This window comes from Cygnus olor, chromosome 4 (genome assembly GCF_009769625.2).
Source record: "Cygnus olor isolate bCygOlo1 chromosome 4, bCygOlo1.pri.v2, whole genome shotgun sequence".
Taxonomy (NCBI): Eukaryota; Metazoa; Chordata; class Aves; order Anseriformes; family Anatidae; genus Cygnus; species Cygnus olor.
The window spans coordinates 67,759,001-67,775,937 of NC_049172.1; the positions used below are offsets into that span (position 1 = coordinate 67,759,001).

Here is a 16,937-nt window from a genome sequence, read left to right on the forward strand (position 1 = left end):
CACCAGGGAGGTAGGTCTGAATAGCTTCAGTTAGTAAAGAAACATCCGCTATATCAGCAACAGCCTAGAAAAGGCTCCACAATCCAAACTGAAGCAATGCAGGTCCCCATTTTCTGAGTGCAGGCAACAATTAGCACTAGAAATAAATACTTTGGGGGCCAAACGCTTTCCCAATCAGAAAGAGAGAGGAAAACCTGAAACTTACTTCTCCCTCTCCAACAGGCAAACATCAACTCTGAATAGCATTTTCAACTTTTCCCTTCAAAAACGTGGAAGTGAAGTTTTTAATCCGAGATGTCAGTTTATTTTTAAACCGAAATGATGCTTTATGTCAAAACACGGATCGAAAATAACTACAGAGCTCACCACGCCAGCCTTTTACAGCCACCAGTCACCCTGAAGAAGTAACACGCGCTTTAAACCAAAAGCGCACAACCACGCTTTGACAGGCCACCTTTTCCAATTGTTTTTATTCAGCACCTTCCCCGAAACGCCCGGATCGGAGCGCAGTTGTGGGGTAGTTTGAGGAAAAACGGACGTTTTCTTGCAGGACGTCTCCCGGCCTCACACCCAGGGCGCCGGGATCGTCCCGCCGCCGAGCCCTGAGGGGGCTGCGGGCTCTGAGGGGGCACTGCGACCCCTGAAGAGGGGTTGAGGGCTCTGAGGGGGCACTGCGAGCCCTGAGGGAGCCCTGAGGGCCCTCAGGGAGGCTGAGGGCCCTGAGGGAACTGCGCTGAGGGTGAAGCCGCTCTCCCGCCACCCGCCGGCGCCTGAGGGGGGCCCCCAGCCGCCGCAGCCTCTCGGGGCCGGCTTTCGCAGGAGGGAAGGCGCCGGCCCGAGGGAGCGGGCGGAGGGGGAACACGGAGGTGAAAAGCGAAGCCTCTTCCCGGGGGCTTTCTTATTTCGGTACCCGTCGGGCTATTTCTAGCCGCCTGGCTGGCTGCCAGCTGAGCCCGTAATTTGTGCGTGTCCCCAAAAAAAGGAAAAAGAGCAACAGCGGAGGGCCGCGGTGGTCTCCCGCAGCCGACAGGGCCCGAGGGGAGCCCCGCAGACCCCACACTAAGCCCCCCCACCCGTCGGCGGGCGGAGGAGGGAGGGAGGGCAGCGGCACCCCGGAGCCCCCCTACGCCACCCGGCTCTTACCTGCCACCGGGGAGGGCTTGCGCAGCACCAGCCACCTACTCTTCCACTGCAACGAGAGGCGAAAAGGACAGGGTTAGGCAGGGCCGGAGGAGGGGAGAGCGGGCTCGCTCCCCCGCCGGCGGGACGCGGGGGGCGTCGGTCGGGGCCCCCCGTCCCAAAGGGGCGCCGCGAGCGGGGAACCTTTTTTCCATCTCTCAACTTGACGTGACCCTCCACCACCGCGGAATCCGTCATCTTCAGTCATGATTCCGGACAGCTGCGCCCGGCTGGCTGCTCCCTCCCCGCGCTCCGGCCGAGGGGTCACTTTCAAAATAGCTTCAGGAGGTCCCCGCACGGGCACACGGAGCGCGGCGGGCGGGCGAGCGGCCAGCAACGCCCGGCCCTCCCCGGCGCCCCCCGCCCCAGCGGGCTGCGGGGAAAGGGGGTCCCGGGGAGCTCCCCGCCGGTGCTTTATCAAACTATTTTATTGTGTTGTGCGCTTGTGGTGTTTGTTTTTTTTTAATTATTATTATTAATTTTATTTTCTCCAAGGTTTCAGCACCGCAACGCGGCAGCCCCGCTCCGCCCGCCCCCTCCAGCCGATCCCCTCCAGCCGCGACCCCAGGCTGCCGCCCCCCACGCCGCCGATCCGCTCCGGGCTTTGCAGCTGACCGCGCGGCCAGCCCCATGCCCGACACGGCCGAGGGCCCGCACGAAAACCCGGACCGGATTATGGCCGGCCCCCTGTACAACGGAGCGGGACCTGGCGCTGAAACATCCCCGGTCTCGCAGCACCCCTATAGCGCCCCAATTCTGCTTCCAAAAAGTGCAATTACCACGCCCCTTGGCTCCCAGAAGACATACAGCCAACCACCCCGGATAAAAATACTTTTTTTTTTTCCTTTGCAATGCAACTGTCACGAGATAACAGCCCACTTATACCAAGCCCAGAGCTGCTACAATTAATAGAATAAGATGTGTTAATGATGTCCTTAGATTTATTTCAACGAGCGATGGACTAATTAGAGTCCATTATTCTAAAAATACTCCTACTGCATCTTATTTGATGGTAATTAGTCCTTCAGCTATTTTTTTAAATGGCACCACAGCACATTTTTCTTTCAATAGCATAATAGAAGGGGTTTTTAGATGTTTGCATTTATTTCTTCTCTTTGAATCGGTCAGTTTGCATGGAATAACATATAATTTAATAAAACCATCTTTAAGCATGTTTCATAATGAATTAGGGATGTGTTCGTTCAACTGGTTTTGCATTCCAATTCAATTTCAAGCTAAATGTTAGGGGGAAAAAATATCAGAAAAACTTCCTCTAGTAAATTTTAGCCATATTTCATTTTAACCTATGTGACAAGCACTTACATACAGGGGGAGAAAGTAGGGGAAAGTTTCCATGGGGAAATGCTCAACAGAAAGGCAGGAGGCAGAAGGTGTTGGAGACCCCATAGGAATCTGACCGATGTCCTGAGGGGTGTGACAGGTCAGGCATGGAGCTCTTGGTAAACCTAAGCATTTGCTTGCCACTCAGGCTGGTGCTCACCACCTCTAGTCAGGGATTGTGGATTTAATGCAGGGCTAGTCACCATACAGCAGAACCCCAAATCAGGAAATTTTTTTCCACCAGATTATGCAGTGACAACAAAAAAGCAGGCTATTTTGAAAACCAAAAATTCGATTTTAGTGAATTCGAAGTACGACAATTGAAGATTTGTCATTTAGACCTTTGAGGGCAGAAAATAGAGTTCCACTTATCAACATTCAACGTATTTTTTTAATATATATATTTTTTATATTACTGTTGCTACGTAGTGGTAATAACTGTGCATTTTGAAAACAGAAGAATTAAAAAGCTCTATACAAATTGCCAGAAACACCAGTCTAACACCTTTCCTGACAAATAGCCACCATCTTTACAGCAAGAGAAGACTGAGAGAATATGTATAACACAAATCCAGCAGTTTAAAAGCATTCTCAGTGTGGATGGATATTAATTTCAACATGAAAGTGAAGTCACAGAACAGATATGTATGTTCAGAATGGCATAAGCTTTGTGTTGAAACCTCTTCCAAATGAATCACTTCCAAAGAAGAGTAAATAGTTCCTTCGTGCTCATTTAGTACTTGTCTTTCATCAGCAGGTACAGTTAGTCTTGTTAAACAGTCACATTCATTTCACAGTGTTAAGCAAGCCAGACTCATACTGCAAACGGCCAGGAAGGCAAACCCAGACAACAATAGCCTTCAGATTGTTTTGGAATCAAGAACTAAAGACTTTGATCTTAGCATTCGCAGTATTTATAGCCGAAAATCTTACCTAAGCTTTGTGACTCAAGTTTCTTCACTCTTACATCTGTCTACTGGAAATTTTGTGCGACACTTACATAAACTGGGAGCACCACCAGCTGGAAATGATTCTTATGCAGAGCTTTTCAGATGCCTTCTGGCACAGAGAAGTGTTATTTCATTTTTCTACCAGCTCTCAACCTGTTGAACAACCTACACAGTGATTCAAAGATTTAATTGTAACCATATACACAGCAGACTAAGTCTAAGAAACAGAGGGTAAACATTTATTTAATAGTTTATATCATTTATCCAGATTAGCATTGTTATATCTCTGTACTTACCTGAAATCAGATTTTGGTTATTTTTCCTTTCAAAGTTTGTTTTAACTGCAGAAATCATTCACTAATAAACCCATGAAGACACCACCAGTATTATAAAATAAAACACACATCTGAGTATCCAAACACCACTTTACATTTCTATATCTTAAAGAATAGCTTTGTTTGAAACACTTAAGAGAATTTGAAAATGTTTGCTATCAAAGAAGAAAAGCATTTACATCATTACTTCCAAATGTATATATCTGACATGGCTAAAGATCTCTGTATTAAGTTGTAATTTTCTATTCTTCTTTATGAGATTAAACTTTTTTATGCTCAATCATTTTCTGCCTTTTTGCTAACACAGCTGGCTATACAGTCCCTAAACACTTGTATATTGTAATAATTTAATTGTTCTTATAATAGTTCCGTAGACCATGTCAGCAGCACATGGGCTTTATGATTATCACCAACCTCCCAGGGAAAATACCAAACAGCTCTCCCAGCCATCCAGTTTAAAAATCTGCTAACAAAACCCTCCTGAATTATCTGAACAGTTAAATAACTTGTTAGTACAAAAACTAAGGCATCTCCAAAACATTGTCAAATTTAAGAAATGTTTAGTCATTTATCACCCAGGGGGAAGTATTTCCACTGCTATCCTCAGGGTGAGGAGCAGCTGACAGTCTGCAAAAGGCCCTAATGCGTTGGTAAGCAATCAGGTGCACTGACTTTCCACATTTTTCAGCAAAAAACTTGTGCTTTCAGCAGGTGTTGCATTAAACTTTGCTGGAAAATTGCACACCAGACTCAACAGAGCTCTGAAGCATGTTCCTAATGTCTATGTCAGCAGAACATAGAAATGTGCTTACATATTTTGTTGAATCAAAATCTAAATCCTCTGTTTTCTGCCCAGAGCTGGTTTGCCGTAGTTAGCCGAGGAGCAGCTTCACCTATATTGCTCTGCTGGTACCTCTCAACCTGCACTTCAAGAAATCACTTCTGAAGGAAAGGGAATTTCTTTTTTGGTGCTCCTCCTTTTTATTTTGTTAAATCATCTGAGAATACAGAGACAACATTGTTACAGATTGGTTGGGAGGATGACAGCTCCACCAGAAACTTTCAAATAACTCTTTCCATGTAATCCACCAAGCAGATAAACAGTTGTAGATTTTGGTACACTGTCTTGACATGTTTGTTTTATTAAGCCGAATAAAGACAGTCTTATATGTTGAGCTATCCACGACCCTAAAATTGCAGCTCAAAGTTGCTGGTATCAGAGGGATTAGGTCTGTTTTAGGTGGTCTGTTTGAAATTTCTAAGAATTACCAGGACAGTTTTCATACTAGCTTATAATAAAATATTTATGCCACTTTAATGAAACCAAAAGACTCCAGGACCATGCCTGAAATGTTATCACATTTAAAATGTTCAACTAGTTTTTCGGGGGGATATTTTCTCATTAATCCAGTTTACATAGTTTGTCACTCGTGTATACACTCCAGGTTTGTTGACTCTGCCACAGCCATCTCCCCAGCTGATAACTCCATAAAGGTAAGAGATTTCATTTTTCTCACAGGCCAAAGGTCCACCAGAATCTCCCTGTGTTAAAAGTAATGAAAGATTAAATAATTTGACAGAAAAGAGTTGGAAAAAAGATTATTTTGGGAAAGTTCCAAACTGAAAACGTTTGCATGTGAGGTTTAGATTTTAAAAATGAATATGGAAGCACTTATCTGCTGAAGTTTCGCTGTAGAAAACTTTTTTTTAATCATACCTCTAATATAATGGCTTTTTTAAATTTCACATTAAAAAGAAATATCAAAATATCAGATTTTGTTTGAAAGATTTTCTGAAATTCTCCTGGATTCAGACATCTACTGAAGAGCATGAATAATTGGGGTCCCTTTCAGTAGGAGTAAGCAAGTCTTTAAGCTTTACACTGCATTGCACTATGGGCTCTGCACAGATTACATGGGCCATAGAAGGTCTGGAGAGTTTCTCAAGACAGTTTATTGCAGCCATCAGAGATCGTTGCACACATACACATTTTTCCACATGACTGCACAATGCTATAATTTTGTGGTGTACACCCAGTTTTGTATCTATTGAATTTAATGCTACTGAGCATTACCTTGTCATTAAAGCCATAAACTGAAAATAAGGCCAAACTAGTATTTGATGACGCACTACAGCAAGGATGAATTGGGAACACTTCTACTTATTTAAAACCTTGCAAATATTCACAGAAGGGGGGGCTTTTATTATTATTGTTCCTCTGAGAGTGACTTCCTACAGAAATGGAAATGTTTGGAATGAAACAAAAATGCATGACCGGTGAAAGGAGCCACATCTCAGATATTTGGGACTAAGGATAAATCATTTTTTCCTGTTTAAAAAGAAAATCCTTGAGATTTGCTTTCTAAACAGTAATACTTTTGAGACCAAAGTAGGCAGGAAAATTGTATTGCCTTCCTATTAGGAGATTTCTTTGATAAATCAGGGACATCAAATGAAATTCTCTACCTGAAATTAATTTACTTCTCAGAAACTTGCATGTGTCTCCACAACTTATCTCACTGATTGCAATTTCAGTACCCGTGCACCAATTAAAAAAATATAAAGTTTCCAAGAAAATAGCAGAACACATTGTCTACTTGACATTTCTTGGTCTTTAAATATTTTTATACATTACAGATGGCTTATAGATAATTTCATAAGCGTATGTTAAGAAAACTCAGAGGTCAGCTACATTTGTTGTGACATTAAGAGGTCTACACTGTTTTTCCTTAGACCACACTACAAGTTGGCTAACAGGGAAAAAATGATTTGTTGATTCACTAATAATGATTTCATGCTTAAAAAAACTCTCATCTCTCACCACAACAATTCTGAAACCTTATTCAGAGCCACATAACTCAAAAAAAGACACAAAGTAGTATGAATTTGAGGTCCTTCCGTGAAGGATTGAAGTCATGAAACAGTTTCCAATGGACGGATATCCTACACCATTAAAACCCTTCCACTATAATAACCTCAGGGCATACCTCCTCCAAACTCCACCACTGCTCCCACCTCCTACCCAAGTATCCTTGTTTCATTCAAGCGAGAGGGTTGGGGATTTGGCTTGCCAGTGCATACCTGCCAGCATACCTGCCAACACAGTGCCATCCCTCAGCCAGGAGCTGAAGCACCTCCTCTCCTGTGTATAACCACTAGCTTTTATGAAGGTAGGAGGAATGTAATACCCTGAAAGTATTTTTCCCCCTCTGTAGAACTTGACATTGAACGGGTTAAAAAATTAATGTGGGAGCAAACAGTGCAGTCACATAAATATCTTTTCTTTAGGAACCTTTTTTTTTTTTTTTTTTTTTTAGGAACCTTCCTTTTCTTTAGGAACACTGTAATGTCAAAAGCAAGCACTGTAACACTGCAACATTTCTTCCAATAATATACATTTATATTCTTCGCTTGGAGATGACTCACAACATTACCTGGCAAGCATCAGATTTGCTGTCAAAGTAGCCAGCACAGAACATATTTTCACTTATTTCTGTTCCATATATTTCAGGGCTTTTGCACTTCTCCTCAGAAATAATTGGAATCAGTGTTTCTTGCAGGACATCCGAGTAACCAGAAATATCTTTAAAAAAATCCCAAACAGGGAAAAAAAAAAAGTATTTTTTATAAAATGCGAAGAGCATAACATGGAAACACAATGCAAGATACAACGTATAAACACATTTAGCACATCTCAGTTGTGAACCTGTTTAAATATAATAACTATTCTAGTGATCAGATCACTTTCTGCTTCTACAGTCAGGTTCCCTGCCCTTTAAAACAGCAGTATTTCAAGTCCAGACATTAACCCACTTTAGGTTCTCTCATTTCTTAGAGACATGGGAACATTTCCCCAGCACTCCTCTTTCCAGGTATGATATTAAATCATAAATTTTCCAAGGCTCCATTACCTCTTTTTGCCGCTAACTTGCACAGTTAGATCAGGATGACATTTGCTCATTCTGTCTTTTACCAAAATGAGGCAGTCAGCTCCCTCATCCTTCTCATCTATCTGCATAGGTCTCTGCTATCTCCGCATCAAGGCAGCATGGCCAAGATTTATGATTCTGAAATTCCTCATCTCAAAGAATGGGAGAGAAGCAGTATTTCCTTCTGCTCACCTTTCTTAAATTATATGTAAGCATTTCTTAGCCTAAAGTCCCTGTGGCCCTCTCTAGTAGATGTTTCCAAAATTTTCTGCCTGGTGAAGGTAAAGACCTCCTCCATCACAGACTAGTAAGTTGAATGTGTTTGCTTTGCAGTCTTTGATATCTACCTTGAGAAACCAGGAGTAGGATTCACTTGACAGTTGCTGGCCCCTACAGCTAAGCTGATTGCTCCAGGTTCCCTCATGGTCCATGGAGGTCTAACTAGAGAACAACTTTTCTCATCCTAAATAGATACAAATGTTTGGTCATGGGAATCAAGTTCCAAATTCCAGGGACTACAAAGGAAGTTCAGAATGACTATCTCAGATGTAAATGCTGCAAATATCTAAAGGCAGGTAAAATGAATCCCACCAGAAGTCCCCTGGAAAATATTTTACAAAACCATCAGCTGTGTAACATATCCTTGAGCATTATATTTAGTTATCATCAGGGTTTTCCACAGGTACCAACTCTGTCATTTTACTCACTCTCGTGCCTGTGTCCCCATCCAGAAATCTGACATTTGAACTGTTCGGGGAAAACGGTGTCACTTTCTGGCAGGCAGATGGGCTGAACAAACTGAGACTTGACAGCACAACGCTGGCCATTCTTCTTTAGCTTAATCAAAGCTGCAGAACAGAAAATACATCAGGAATAAAGTGACTGTTCCCATTCTTTAATGGGATTGGCAGCAATGGGTCTCAGATACAACTTTAATTATCCCCTAAGCCTCTCTTAATTAAGATATTTCAATCAAAGACAGACAGACTCATCTCAACAGCACCTGATTTCACACTAAATTGAAGGCTGAAATATTCAGCTACTCCCCTTGTGGGAATATTTATTTTATGCTGCACTCACTGAGCAGATTTTGCTTCACTGCCTTTGTAGAGAAGGGGGAAGATAGAAAATACATATGTCTCCTCCCACCCTGAAGTTAAATAACAGTGACATATCCACAACTTTCAGCTGAAATAAGTGGGACGTGCAAGTGCTCACTGCTTCTGCAAGTCTGGCCACCTGCCTCATTCCAATTTGATTTAAATAATTAATTACTGCAAGAGCCAGTGTATTTCATGTTCTTTGTTATCACTGAGATCAGCAAAATTCAAGTTCTCGAAAATCAAGGAAAAAAAATCAAGCTATTTCAAAACCAAGCTTCTGAAAGCTATCAAGAGTTACACAGCCTACACAACCTTTACTCTCCCCTCACGAGGCTGAAAACAGTGTAAATGTGGAGCTGTGCAGCATCGTGAACTCGGTAGTGAACAGGGATGTCAAAATAATCAGAAACTTCACTTCCCCTGTAGTGAACCTCCAGTGCTTAGCTGTAGGAAAAGCGAGGGGATGTTGTGTTGGTATAACATGGGCAGCGTGCGGGGTTTGGGCACACCATTCAGAGGACAGAGCTGAGGTCCTGTGGCTACACCTATTTAAACTTCCTATCATGGCTTTCAGAACCTACAGGTTTTCTGAGCACAGCTGTGTGGAAAGCAAGAGATCCCGCTGAATAATCTTATTTCTCTTCTGACTACATTTCTGGCTTTGGTGGAATGTGTAAGCAGTATCTCACAGGTCGAGGAGCCCACACAAACCACTCCAACACTCAGCAGCTTGCTCTTCCTCACCTGCCTCCTCTCCCCCACCAACTCTGCCTGTTTCCGAATCCCCCATACTTCCCAACAAACACTTCTGCTTGTTTCCTTCTGAAAAGCAGTTTCAGCACCAAATAAATCTTCTGCTGCATCAGGAAAAAAAAAAATCACTGACAGGGCAGAACGTGCCCACACATCTTTGCCCCCAGTTTCTGCCTGCTTGTATGTTTGCTTGCAGTGGGGCATGTCTTAGAAACTCTATCTTCAGCCAACCCTAAATTTGGACACTGTGCATGTGAGTCATGCCAAATTTCAGAGCAATCTAAAAAGTCAGGAGATCCCAAAGTACAAACTGTGATTTATACCAGGATATTTCAGAGCAGAGCAATACCCCAAATCAAGTTCATTTCTTGGTATGCTCTGACAGAGTTCCCACCAATGTAGGACCTGAATGGTTTTTGCTACATAGTGAAAAATGTTCATCATCTGGGAGCAAAAAAGCCAGTACATTCCTGACCTAAGATATCCCTGGTGCCAGACCATTAAATAGTTTCATAGACAAAGTGCTCACACAGCTTGATACCACAGGGAGACATGCCAGCTTCTGTAACAGCAGATTAGAAAATAAGAAGCAAGTTTCTCTTCTATTGTCATTCTGGCTAATATTATAAGGTCAGTCAGAAGGGCATTTAACTTTTGACTGATAAGACAGCTGATATTTAAATCTATCTCCTTAGTGTAAAAAATGATTCTTAGTAACAGATTTTTCGGAGCAGATGGGGCTATTATATTTATCTAGTCAGATGCTCTATACAATACAGACAATAAAATTTTACCAAGTAATTCCTGCTTCAAGCCCACAGTTTCGGGTTTGGTTGAAAAAAATGCCTAATAGCATGAAGACTTGAAGTGATGATGAATCTGCCATACATCTAGGTAAATTGCGCCAAAGGGTAATTATCATAATTATTGAAAATTTGCAATTTATTTCTCATCTGAATTTGTCTAGCTTTCAGTTGCTGTTATAACTCTGGTAGAACTAAGAACCCTCTGTTCTCAGAAGCCTCTCCTAACATCTGTGATCCTTCCACTATGAAGGCAGCTTTCAACAGATCAGCTAAGGCTGAAACTAAGTCAGCTAAACAGGAAATAAAACTGTAAGAACAAAAATACTCACCAATATCATGTTCAGTAGGGCTGAACACAGAATACTGAGGATGCAAGACGTATTTCTCTATTTCAAATGTTTGTGTTACATCAGTTGTTCTATTAAATATATGCTGACCCAGAACTACTGTAATAGTGGATTTTAGAGGACTGTAATACAAAAGAGAGAACAAGCAATTCTGTGATTAGAAGGACAAATAAAAACCCGTTTCCAATGGCTGTGTGAGCCATGAACTGTTAATAAACTGAGATCCCCACCATGCCCATTATTTACCCTCTCATTATGCCTTGATCTGTCACCCAGGCTTCTTACCTACTGTGGGCCAGGAAAAAGATGACTAATGTTATAGGGAGTCCCGTGCTCTGTGGGTCCTGATTAACCTCATTAAAGGCTGTTGCTCTTTGACAGAAGGAAAAGACAAGCCACATGCACTGCTGCCCAGCTGTTGTCTGGCCACAAGCATCTTCAGGGTCTGCAACCACTTCTAGTTATATGAACTTAACTGGGTCAACCTTGACCAGACTTTACCAATGAGTACCAAAATAACTGAGGACCAAAGAACAAGTCAGAGGTGGATATCTCATTTCTCTGGGTAACTAAACTCTTAAAAATATTATAGGTATAGATCAAGATTTTAGAGGTGCTGGCAAACTGACAATTCAGGAGCACCTGCGCGGCTTCCACCTAATAACTATCACCACTTCTGTTCTGAGATTAGATTGATCCATGTTTAATCTGTCATCTAGAATCAAAAGCAATCTGATGGAGGAAGGTCCAAAAGCAGAGTGATCTAATGGGAAAAAACACACGCAGAGAATATAGGTTTTGTAATTCACACTATCTTACTGATTGTTTACCACAGTCTTCTCATGTCCAGTGTCCTATGTCAGAGAACTAATAAGAACCAGTACAAAAGTTGTGAAGAATGGGAAAATTGTGAAAAATCAAGAAGTGTTTGGAAAGACAATAAATTCTCTAGCTTTGAAAGCAATTGAACTCAAATTTCACTCATGCTTTAAAAGCAGTTTAATTTGCACATGCATGAGTCTACAATGAATTAAGCTGGTGTCTTCAACATGGGGAACTCAGATTTTTTGTTATCCAGTGCAGAAGTGGAAAATATCTATCATGCACAGATCCAGTATAAAAGCACTGCAGATTCTTCTCCAGTACTGAGCACAAAGCATTCATCAACAGCTAGGGGAGAGAGATTCTGACTAATTGCAGTGCAGAGAGCAGGCAGCTACCCTGCAATAATTACTACGAGTATGGTTAATGAAGCTCAAAGTTTGAGGTTTGTTTAGTTGTGTGTTTGGTTTTGTGGTTTTTTTTTCATCTAGAAAACAAGAAAATGATAAAAAAATGCTTCAACCAATATGTAAGGCCAGGATTTTCTCAGTGTCCTCGCAGTAGTAAACCAATTCCTTTGAAAATCAGATCTGGGGCATGTAAAACAGAGTGGAAGTTTGCTTCCCAGGACAGTATTTAGAAAAGATTTTAAAAGCACTAAATGGTTCCACTGTGACTTACAGGTGATTCATTCAGGAAAAGAAATAAAAAGTGAGAGGCTACAGAAAAGAAAAAAAATAAAAAAGCTAGCTAGCTGCATAAGTATCTATTGTCGCCTAGTGGAAAACAGTTGAAATTGTGGCTAACTTAGAGGTTCTAAACATACGGAAGAGTGCAAATTACAATGCAGCAATTATGGAAAATCTGTATGTACCAAACCACCAGCTGGAAGTGGGTGGAAATGTCCTGAATAGCTGCCAAAGTTAGTAGCTATTTCACAACATTTGAAAAACAAATGCGTTGCGGATCGAGCTCCAAATGCTTCAGTACAGCATTCACAATGGTATTATTAGCTCTACAAGCTATCAGTGTATGTATTCTGGCACGAGGTTTTCTGTTTCTCTTGGCTTCTTTACTATGCAAAGGAACAATGGGTATGAAATGATGTAATATTTTTACCATCAATGTGATCAAACCAAAATCAGGAAAAGTGTTCAGCATTTGTGGAAAATTAAATATTTAGAATAAAGTAAGACCATCCTATAGTCAATATTTTCCCCAGTGCCCTGCAGCTGGAGGGGAAAAAAAAAAAAAAAAAAACCACAACCAATTCATCCCTCGAGGAAATATACTTCAAAAATTTAACAGCAGTTCACTTCTTTCCTTTGGATTTTTGTAAAGCTCAGCCTACTCTATTTGTGTCAAACAACAGTAATTTATTGCCTCTAATAAATCATTACTTGGCTGTTTCAGCCTTTTTGAACAAAACAAAATAATGAGCGTAGTCATCTCTGTTACACCTCAAAGCAGGCATAAACTTGCAAAAAGGTAACTGAGAAGAGAAATACTCCTATCCCCCTGCAGATAACTGCATGTGCAAGCTCCATTCCTTGTCCTCCTGTCCTTACACTCAGCACTACCTTGTTACTTAAGTCAGGTCATTTAGCATCTTTGAGACTCTGTAGGGAGCCAGATATGGGCCAGTGGGACAAAAGGACTCCATACTATTTGTTAGTTTATGGACTGCACTCAAATTACCAGCAACTCCCTGTGAAATATTTGCTTTTTGTAATCTCATTTTCTTTCTCACTTGTTTCAATGCAAGTTTGTCATGATTCAAAAGCACACAGTGACAATGAGGAGGAGAAGACCTACTGTCACACTAATGGGGTGTGAGTTTACCTGTTAGCAAAGCAGTGTGCTGCTGACACAACCCAGCATGTCTGAATAAGGGTTCCACCACAGAAGCTCTCTCCAATATATATTGCTGCTGTCCAGGGATGAGATCCAGGCAAAGATGAAGATCCCCCAATAATCCTAGGTCTTACAAAACTTCTTTTTTTGTGTCTTCTTCCACATGGTCTTCTGGCAACTGCAAAAGTATCAGTCTGGTCTGGAACTGGTGGCCGCCTTTCCCTGCTTTCTAAGATATAAAGGGAAATGGCATCAGACTATAAATCTTGTGATTTCTAAGGACTAGAACTTTTAAATGAGTTTAATTATCATTAAATGTTCACATACAAATGAATCTCATTCAGTTCCTCAGGAAAGCTGCAAGACTGAATGCTATGCCTATTCCCAATGGTCTGGCTACACATGTACTAGTGTAAATTAACTGTGCCTTGAAAAATTCCTGGACGCTGTTTCATTTACCAGTACAGATATAACCTTTAGTGATGGAAGAGGCCCAAGACAATGCATAATACATCGCATCATCGTGTTCAGATTCTGGAGCTTTGCCATTGCCATTCTAACAGCAAGGACTAGTATGCTTGTATTAATGTCATCAATCAAATGTATTGGAACCATAAATGGAGAATAAAAGAACCATTTTATAAATTGACTTCAAATTAAATCTCTGTTCTAAAGGTCAGCTTGAACATTAGCAAGAATTTAATATAGCTTTAATATTAACAACTGTTTAATTTAGAGGAGAAACAGAATTTTTAGTTTTCAGAATTAAATACTGTGTCATATGTCTTCAAGATCCAGTCCTCTATTTGCTCACAGAGGCTCATTCACCTCTCTGAGCTTGCTTCACATTTGCAACAAAGCATCATTTATTTCTGAAGTCTTGCATGTTCTAGCAGAAATTCTGTTCATATCAGGACGATTTCAGTGGAAAGCAGTAGTGTGACACTGCTTATATACACTATTGTAGGGCAAAAATCACAGATTATATCACAACCCCAAAAAATGCAAAATAAACTTGTTGTTTTCACTGGATTTACTGCAAACAGTAAAATATTCTATACTCCTTGGAACAGTAGGACATTCAAAATTATATAATGAAAGCTTGTTCTAGTATCAATAACTCTTTCTTCATTAATTCATAACATGGATTTTAAGAGAACTTCTACATACCACAAGATGGAATTCTACAATAATCCCAAGACAAACTGTTGTCCTTCATGATGTAACACCATGGCTTCTCATCTTCATCTGGATTTCTAATTAATTAGGGGGAGAACAAATTGCAAGCATTAACCAGTGTTTTTCCAAGCTGCCTGGACACTTTCTGCATTTTCCTCTTGCACCATGCAGAGGACAGGACTCTTGGGTTTGAGTCATCTAACAAAGTGCTGAAGCACCTGCTAACTCTTAAATGGGTTAGTAGCCTTTCAGTAGGGTTCTTTATGCTTAAAGCTAGTCAAAAATAAAGCTCTTTAGGAACTAAAATACAGCCACATGACTAAACATCTGTAGAATTTGCCTACAAGTATTCGGATGCATGAGCACGTTCACTTGGTTTAAATACAGCCCACACTGAAGTGCTTCAACAGATACCAGCGCAGCTATTTTCAGGACTAAGTCCCATGGGAGAGATTCCTTTTTTTAGATGAATTTTTTAGGCAAGGAAATTCCACCACAGGTAGATTCATAGAAAATCCATAACAAGAATAGCTAGCAAAAACGAATTTGAGATGCTCAAGTTCACATTCCCTGGAGAGAGTCTGAGGAAATGAAAGACTACCTTGAGAAAATACTATGCTCCTCAGAAAGAAAGTGGGGGGGGGGGGGGGGGGGGGGAGAGAGATATCACAGTCTATTTAGTCCTTTTTTATTCTGATGTTAAACAGATTTGGGGTAGATTCCACTAGGATTTCTCCATAGTACCATATAATTGTCTTTATCAATGATCAATGTTACTTAAGTAACCAGAAATTTGCCCAGTTTACTCCTCCAAGAATGTAGTGAAACTTTGAAGACCCAGAAAGATCTTTAGTAGGCCAAGAAAAATAGACAAGATAATTCAGGGCTCTGGATAAATCATAATTCTAATTTCAGTTGGATTTATCAAAAGTATTATGTATTATTTTAAGGTTCTTCAATATTTTTTTCTTTTTAACCTGACTGCTATTCAAAAAAAGATTAAAGCACTTTCAAATTTTCAGAACTGAAGAAGCAACACAGGTTGAGTCATCTTCCGCCAACAATGTTTCTAAATTAGACTATTTGAAGAAGAAGATATCTGCAGGATTATATAGTGCAGCAGAGATATCCCAAGAAATTATAACAAGCTGACAAAAAAAAGTGAAAAGCTTTTTTCTCAGCTCTACAGAACATGAACACATCAGCTCCTACACCATTTTATTCTTTGCATTTCAAACCTGCAAGTGAATATTGTGCTTAAATAATGCAAATTGAAGGGATCGAGATTTATCAAAGCACAAAATAAATGCCGAATAAATTGCCATGATGTGCTAGGACACCATAAATCTCATACTTAAGAACTTGAATCAGGATCAAGCCTTGGAAAGCAAGCCAATTTGGATTAAGGGAGGGTTTAGGAACTGGTTATTAATTTGTTTTAGATAGAGAAGAAGAGATACTTTGAGCATGCATACATGCTTTTTATTACCAAACAAATCACGAAGTGCAGTGCATTCCAATCTTCCTGAAATACTTGTCTAACTTCCATTCAAAAAATTAATTAAAAAAAAATCCTAGAAATCAACCAGCAATTTATGGCTATGTATCTAAAGTTTGGTGTTTCTTCCTTTTGCTCAGCTCCAGGATTGTGTCTAAACTGAAACATTTATTTTATTTGTGGATAGCCATTGATCTCATGAAGAAATCTGAGACAGGGGAACATAACATGACTGAGGAGAAAGCCTATATACCACAAATATTTTCATTATAGATGAACAGAAAACTTGAGCAGAAATGTAGTTTATTGTACATATGGTTCAATCAAAATTGAAATGCCAAAATTTTACTTTGCAGTAATTTCGTTTTGGAAGAAATATAAGAAAGAATTTTGACATCCCATTTCAGCATTATTGAAGTACAGCAGCTTTGATTTTTTTCATTTTTAAATAACTTTTCACTCTTAAAAATGTTTTCCTTTATATTAAATATTTCACAATTTAAATATCTGAAATAAAGGTTAACCATTTCAGTTTGAACAGTGCATTTTTATCTCCTTTTGGATAATCATTTATGAACAATCTCAAAATTTTTGCACTATCATTTGAATAATAATCTCATTAAAAAAAAAAAAAAAAGTCTCATTTGAAAAAAAAAATCCCAGGAGAAAAAGAACCAGGATTTTCCAACATTAGATTGTGTCTAAGCTTCTCTTGACAGATCCAAGTTTTGATCTAGCCTATCTACCAGATCTTGCCTTCTGCAGACTTACACCTCTTGTTTCAGCCTGCTAAGTCAGTCCAAGACAAGGTGCCATCTGCTTTGATATTCCTGCCCTTTCT

General features: G+C 40.3%; 2 protein-coding genes across 4 annotated transcripts in view; both read right to left on the minus strand.

Moving 5' to 3' along the window:
- The window catches only part of DOK7 (docking protein 7), a 65,832-nt gene extending 64,290 nt beyond the window's left edge, over nt 1–1,542 (minus strand). Inside the window, exons 1-2 of one of the 3 annotated variants that reach the window (XM_040555672.1) lie at nt 1,324–1,542; nt 1,144–1,189 (exon numbers count right to left, since the gene is read on the minus strand). In XM_040555672.1, the coding sequence (XP_040411606.1) occupies nt 1,144–1,189; nt 1,324–1,377 (100 nt within the window). In that variant the 5' untranslated portion in view covers nt 1,378–1,542. The remainder of the gene's footprint in view (nt 1–1,143; nt 1,190–1,323) is intronic. The other 2 variants (XM_040555670.1, XM_040555671.1) reach the window with 2 other exon arrangements.
- A 732-nt stretch (nt 1,543–2,274) lies between these two features.
- The window catches only part of HGFAC (HGF activator), a 44,307-nt gene continuing 29,644 nt past the window's right edge, over nt 2,275–16,937 (minus strand). The window contains exons 9-14 of the mRNA XM_040555673.1: nt 14,590–14,675; nt 13,408–13,648; nt 10,726–10,865; nt 8,442–8,582; nt 7,240–7,388; nt 2,275–5,347 (exon numbers count right to left, since the gene is read on the minus strand). Of these exons, the coding sequence (XP_040411607.1) occupies nt 5,177–5,347; nt 7,240–7,388; nt 8,442–8,582; nt 10,726–10,865; nt 13,408–13,648; nt 14,590–14,675 (928 nt within the window). The 3' untranslated portion in view covers nt 2,275–5,176. The remainder of the gene's footprint in view (nt 5,348–7,239; nt 7,389–8,441; nt 8,583–10,725; nt 10,866–13,407; nt 13,649–14,589; nt 14,676–16,937) is intronic.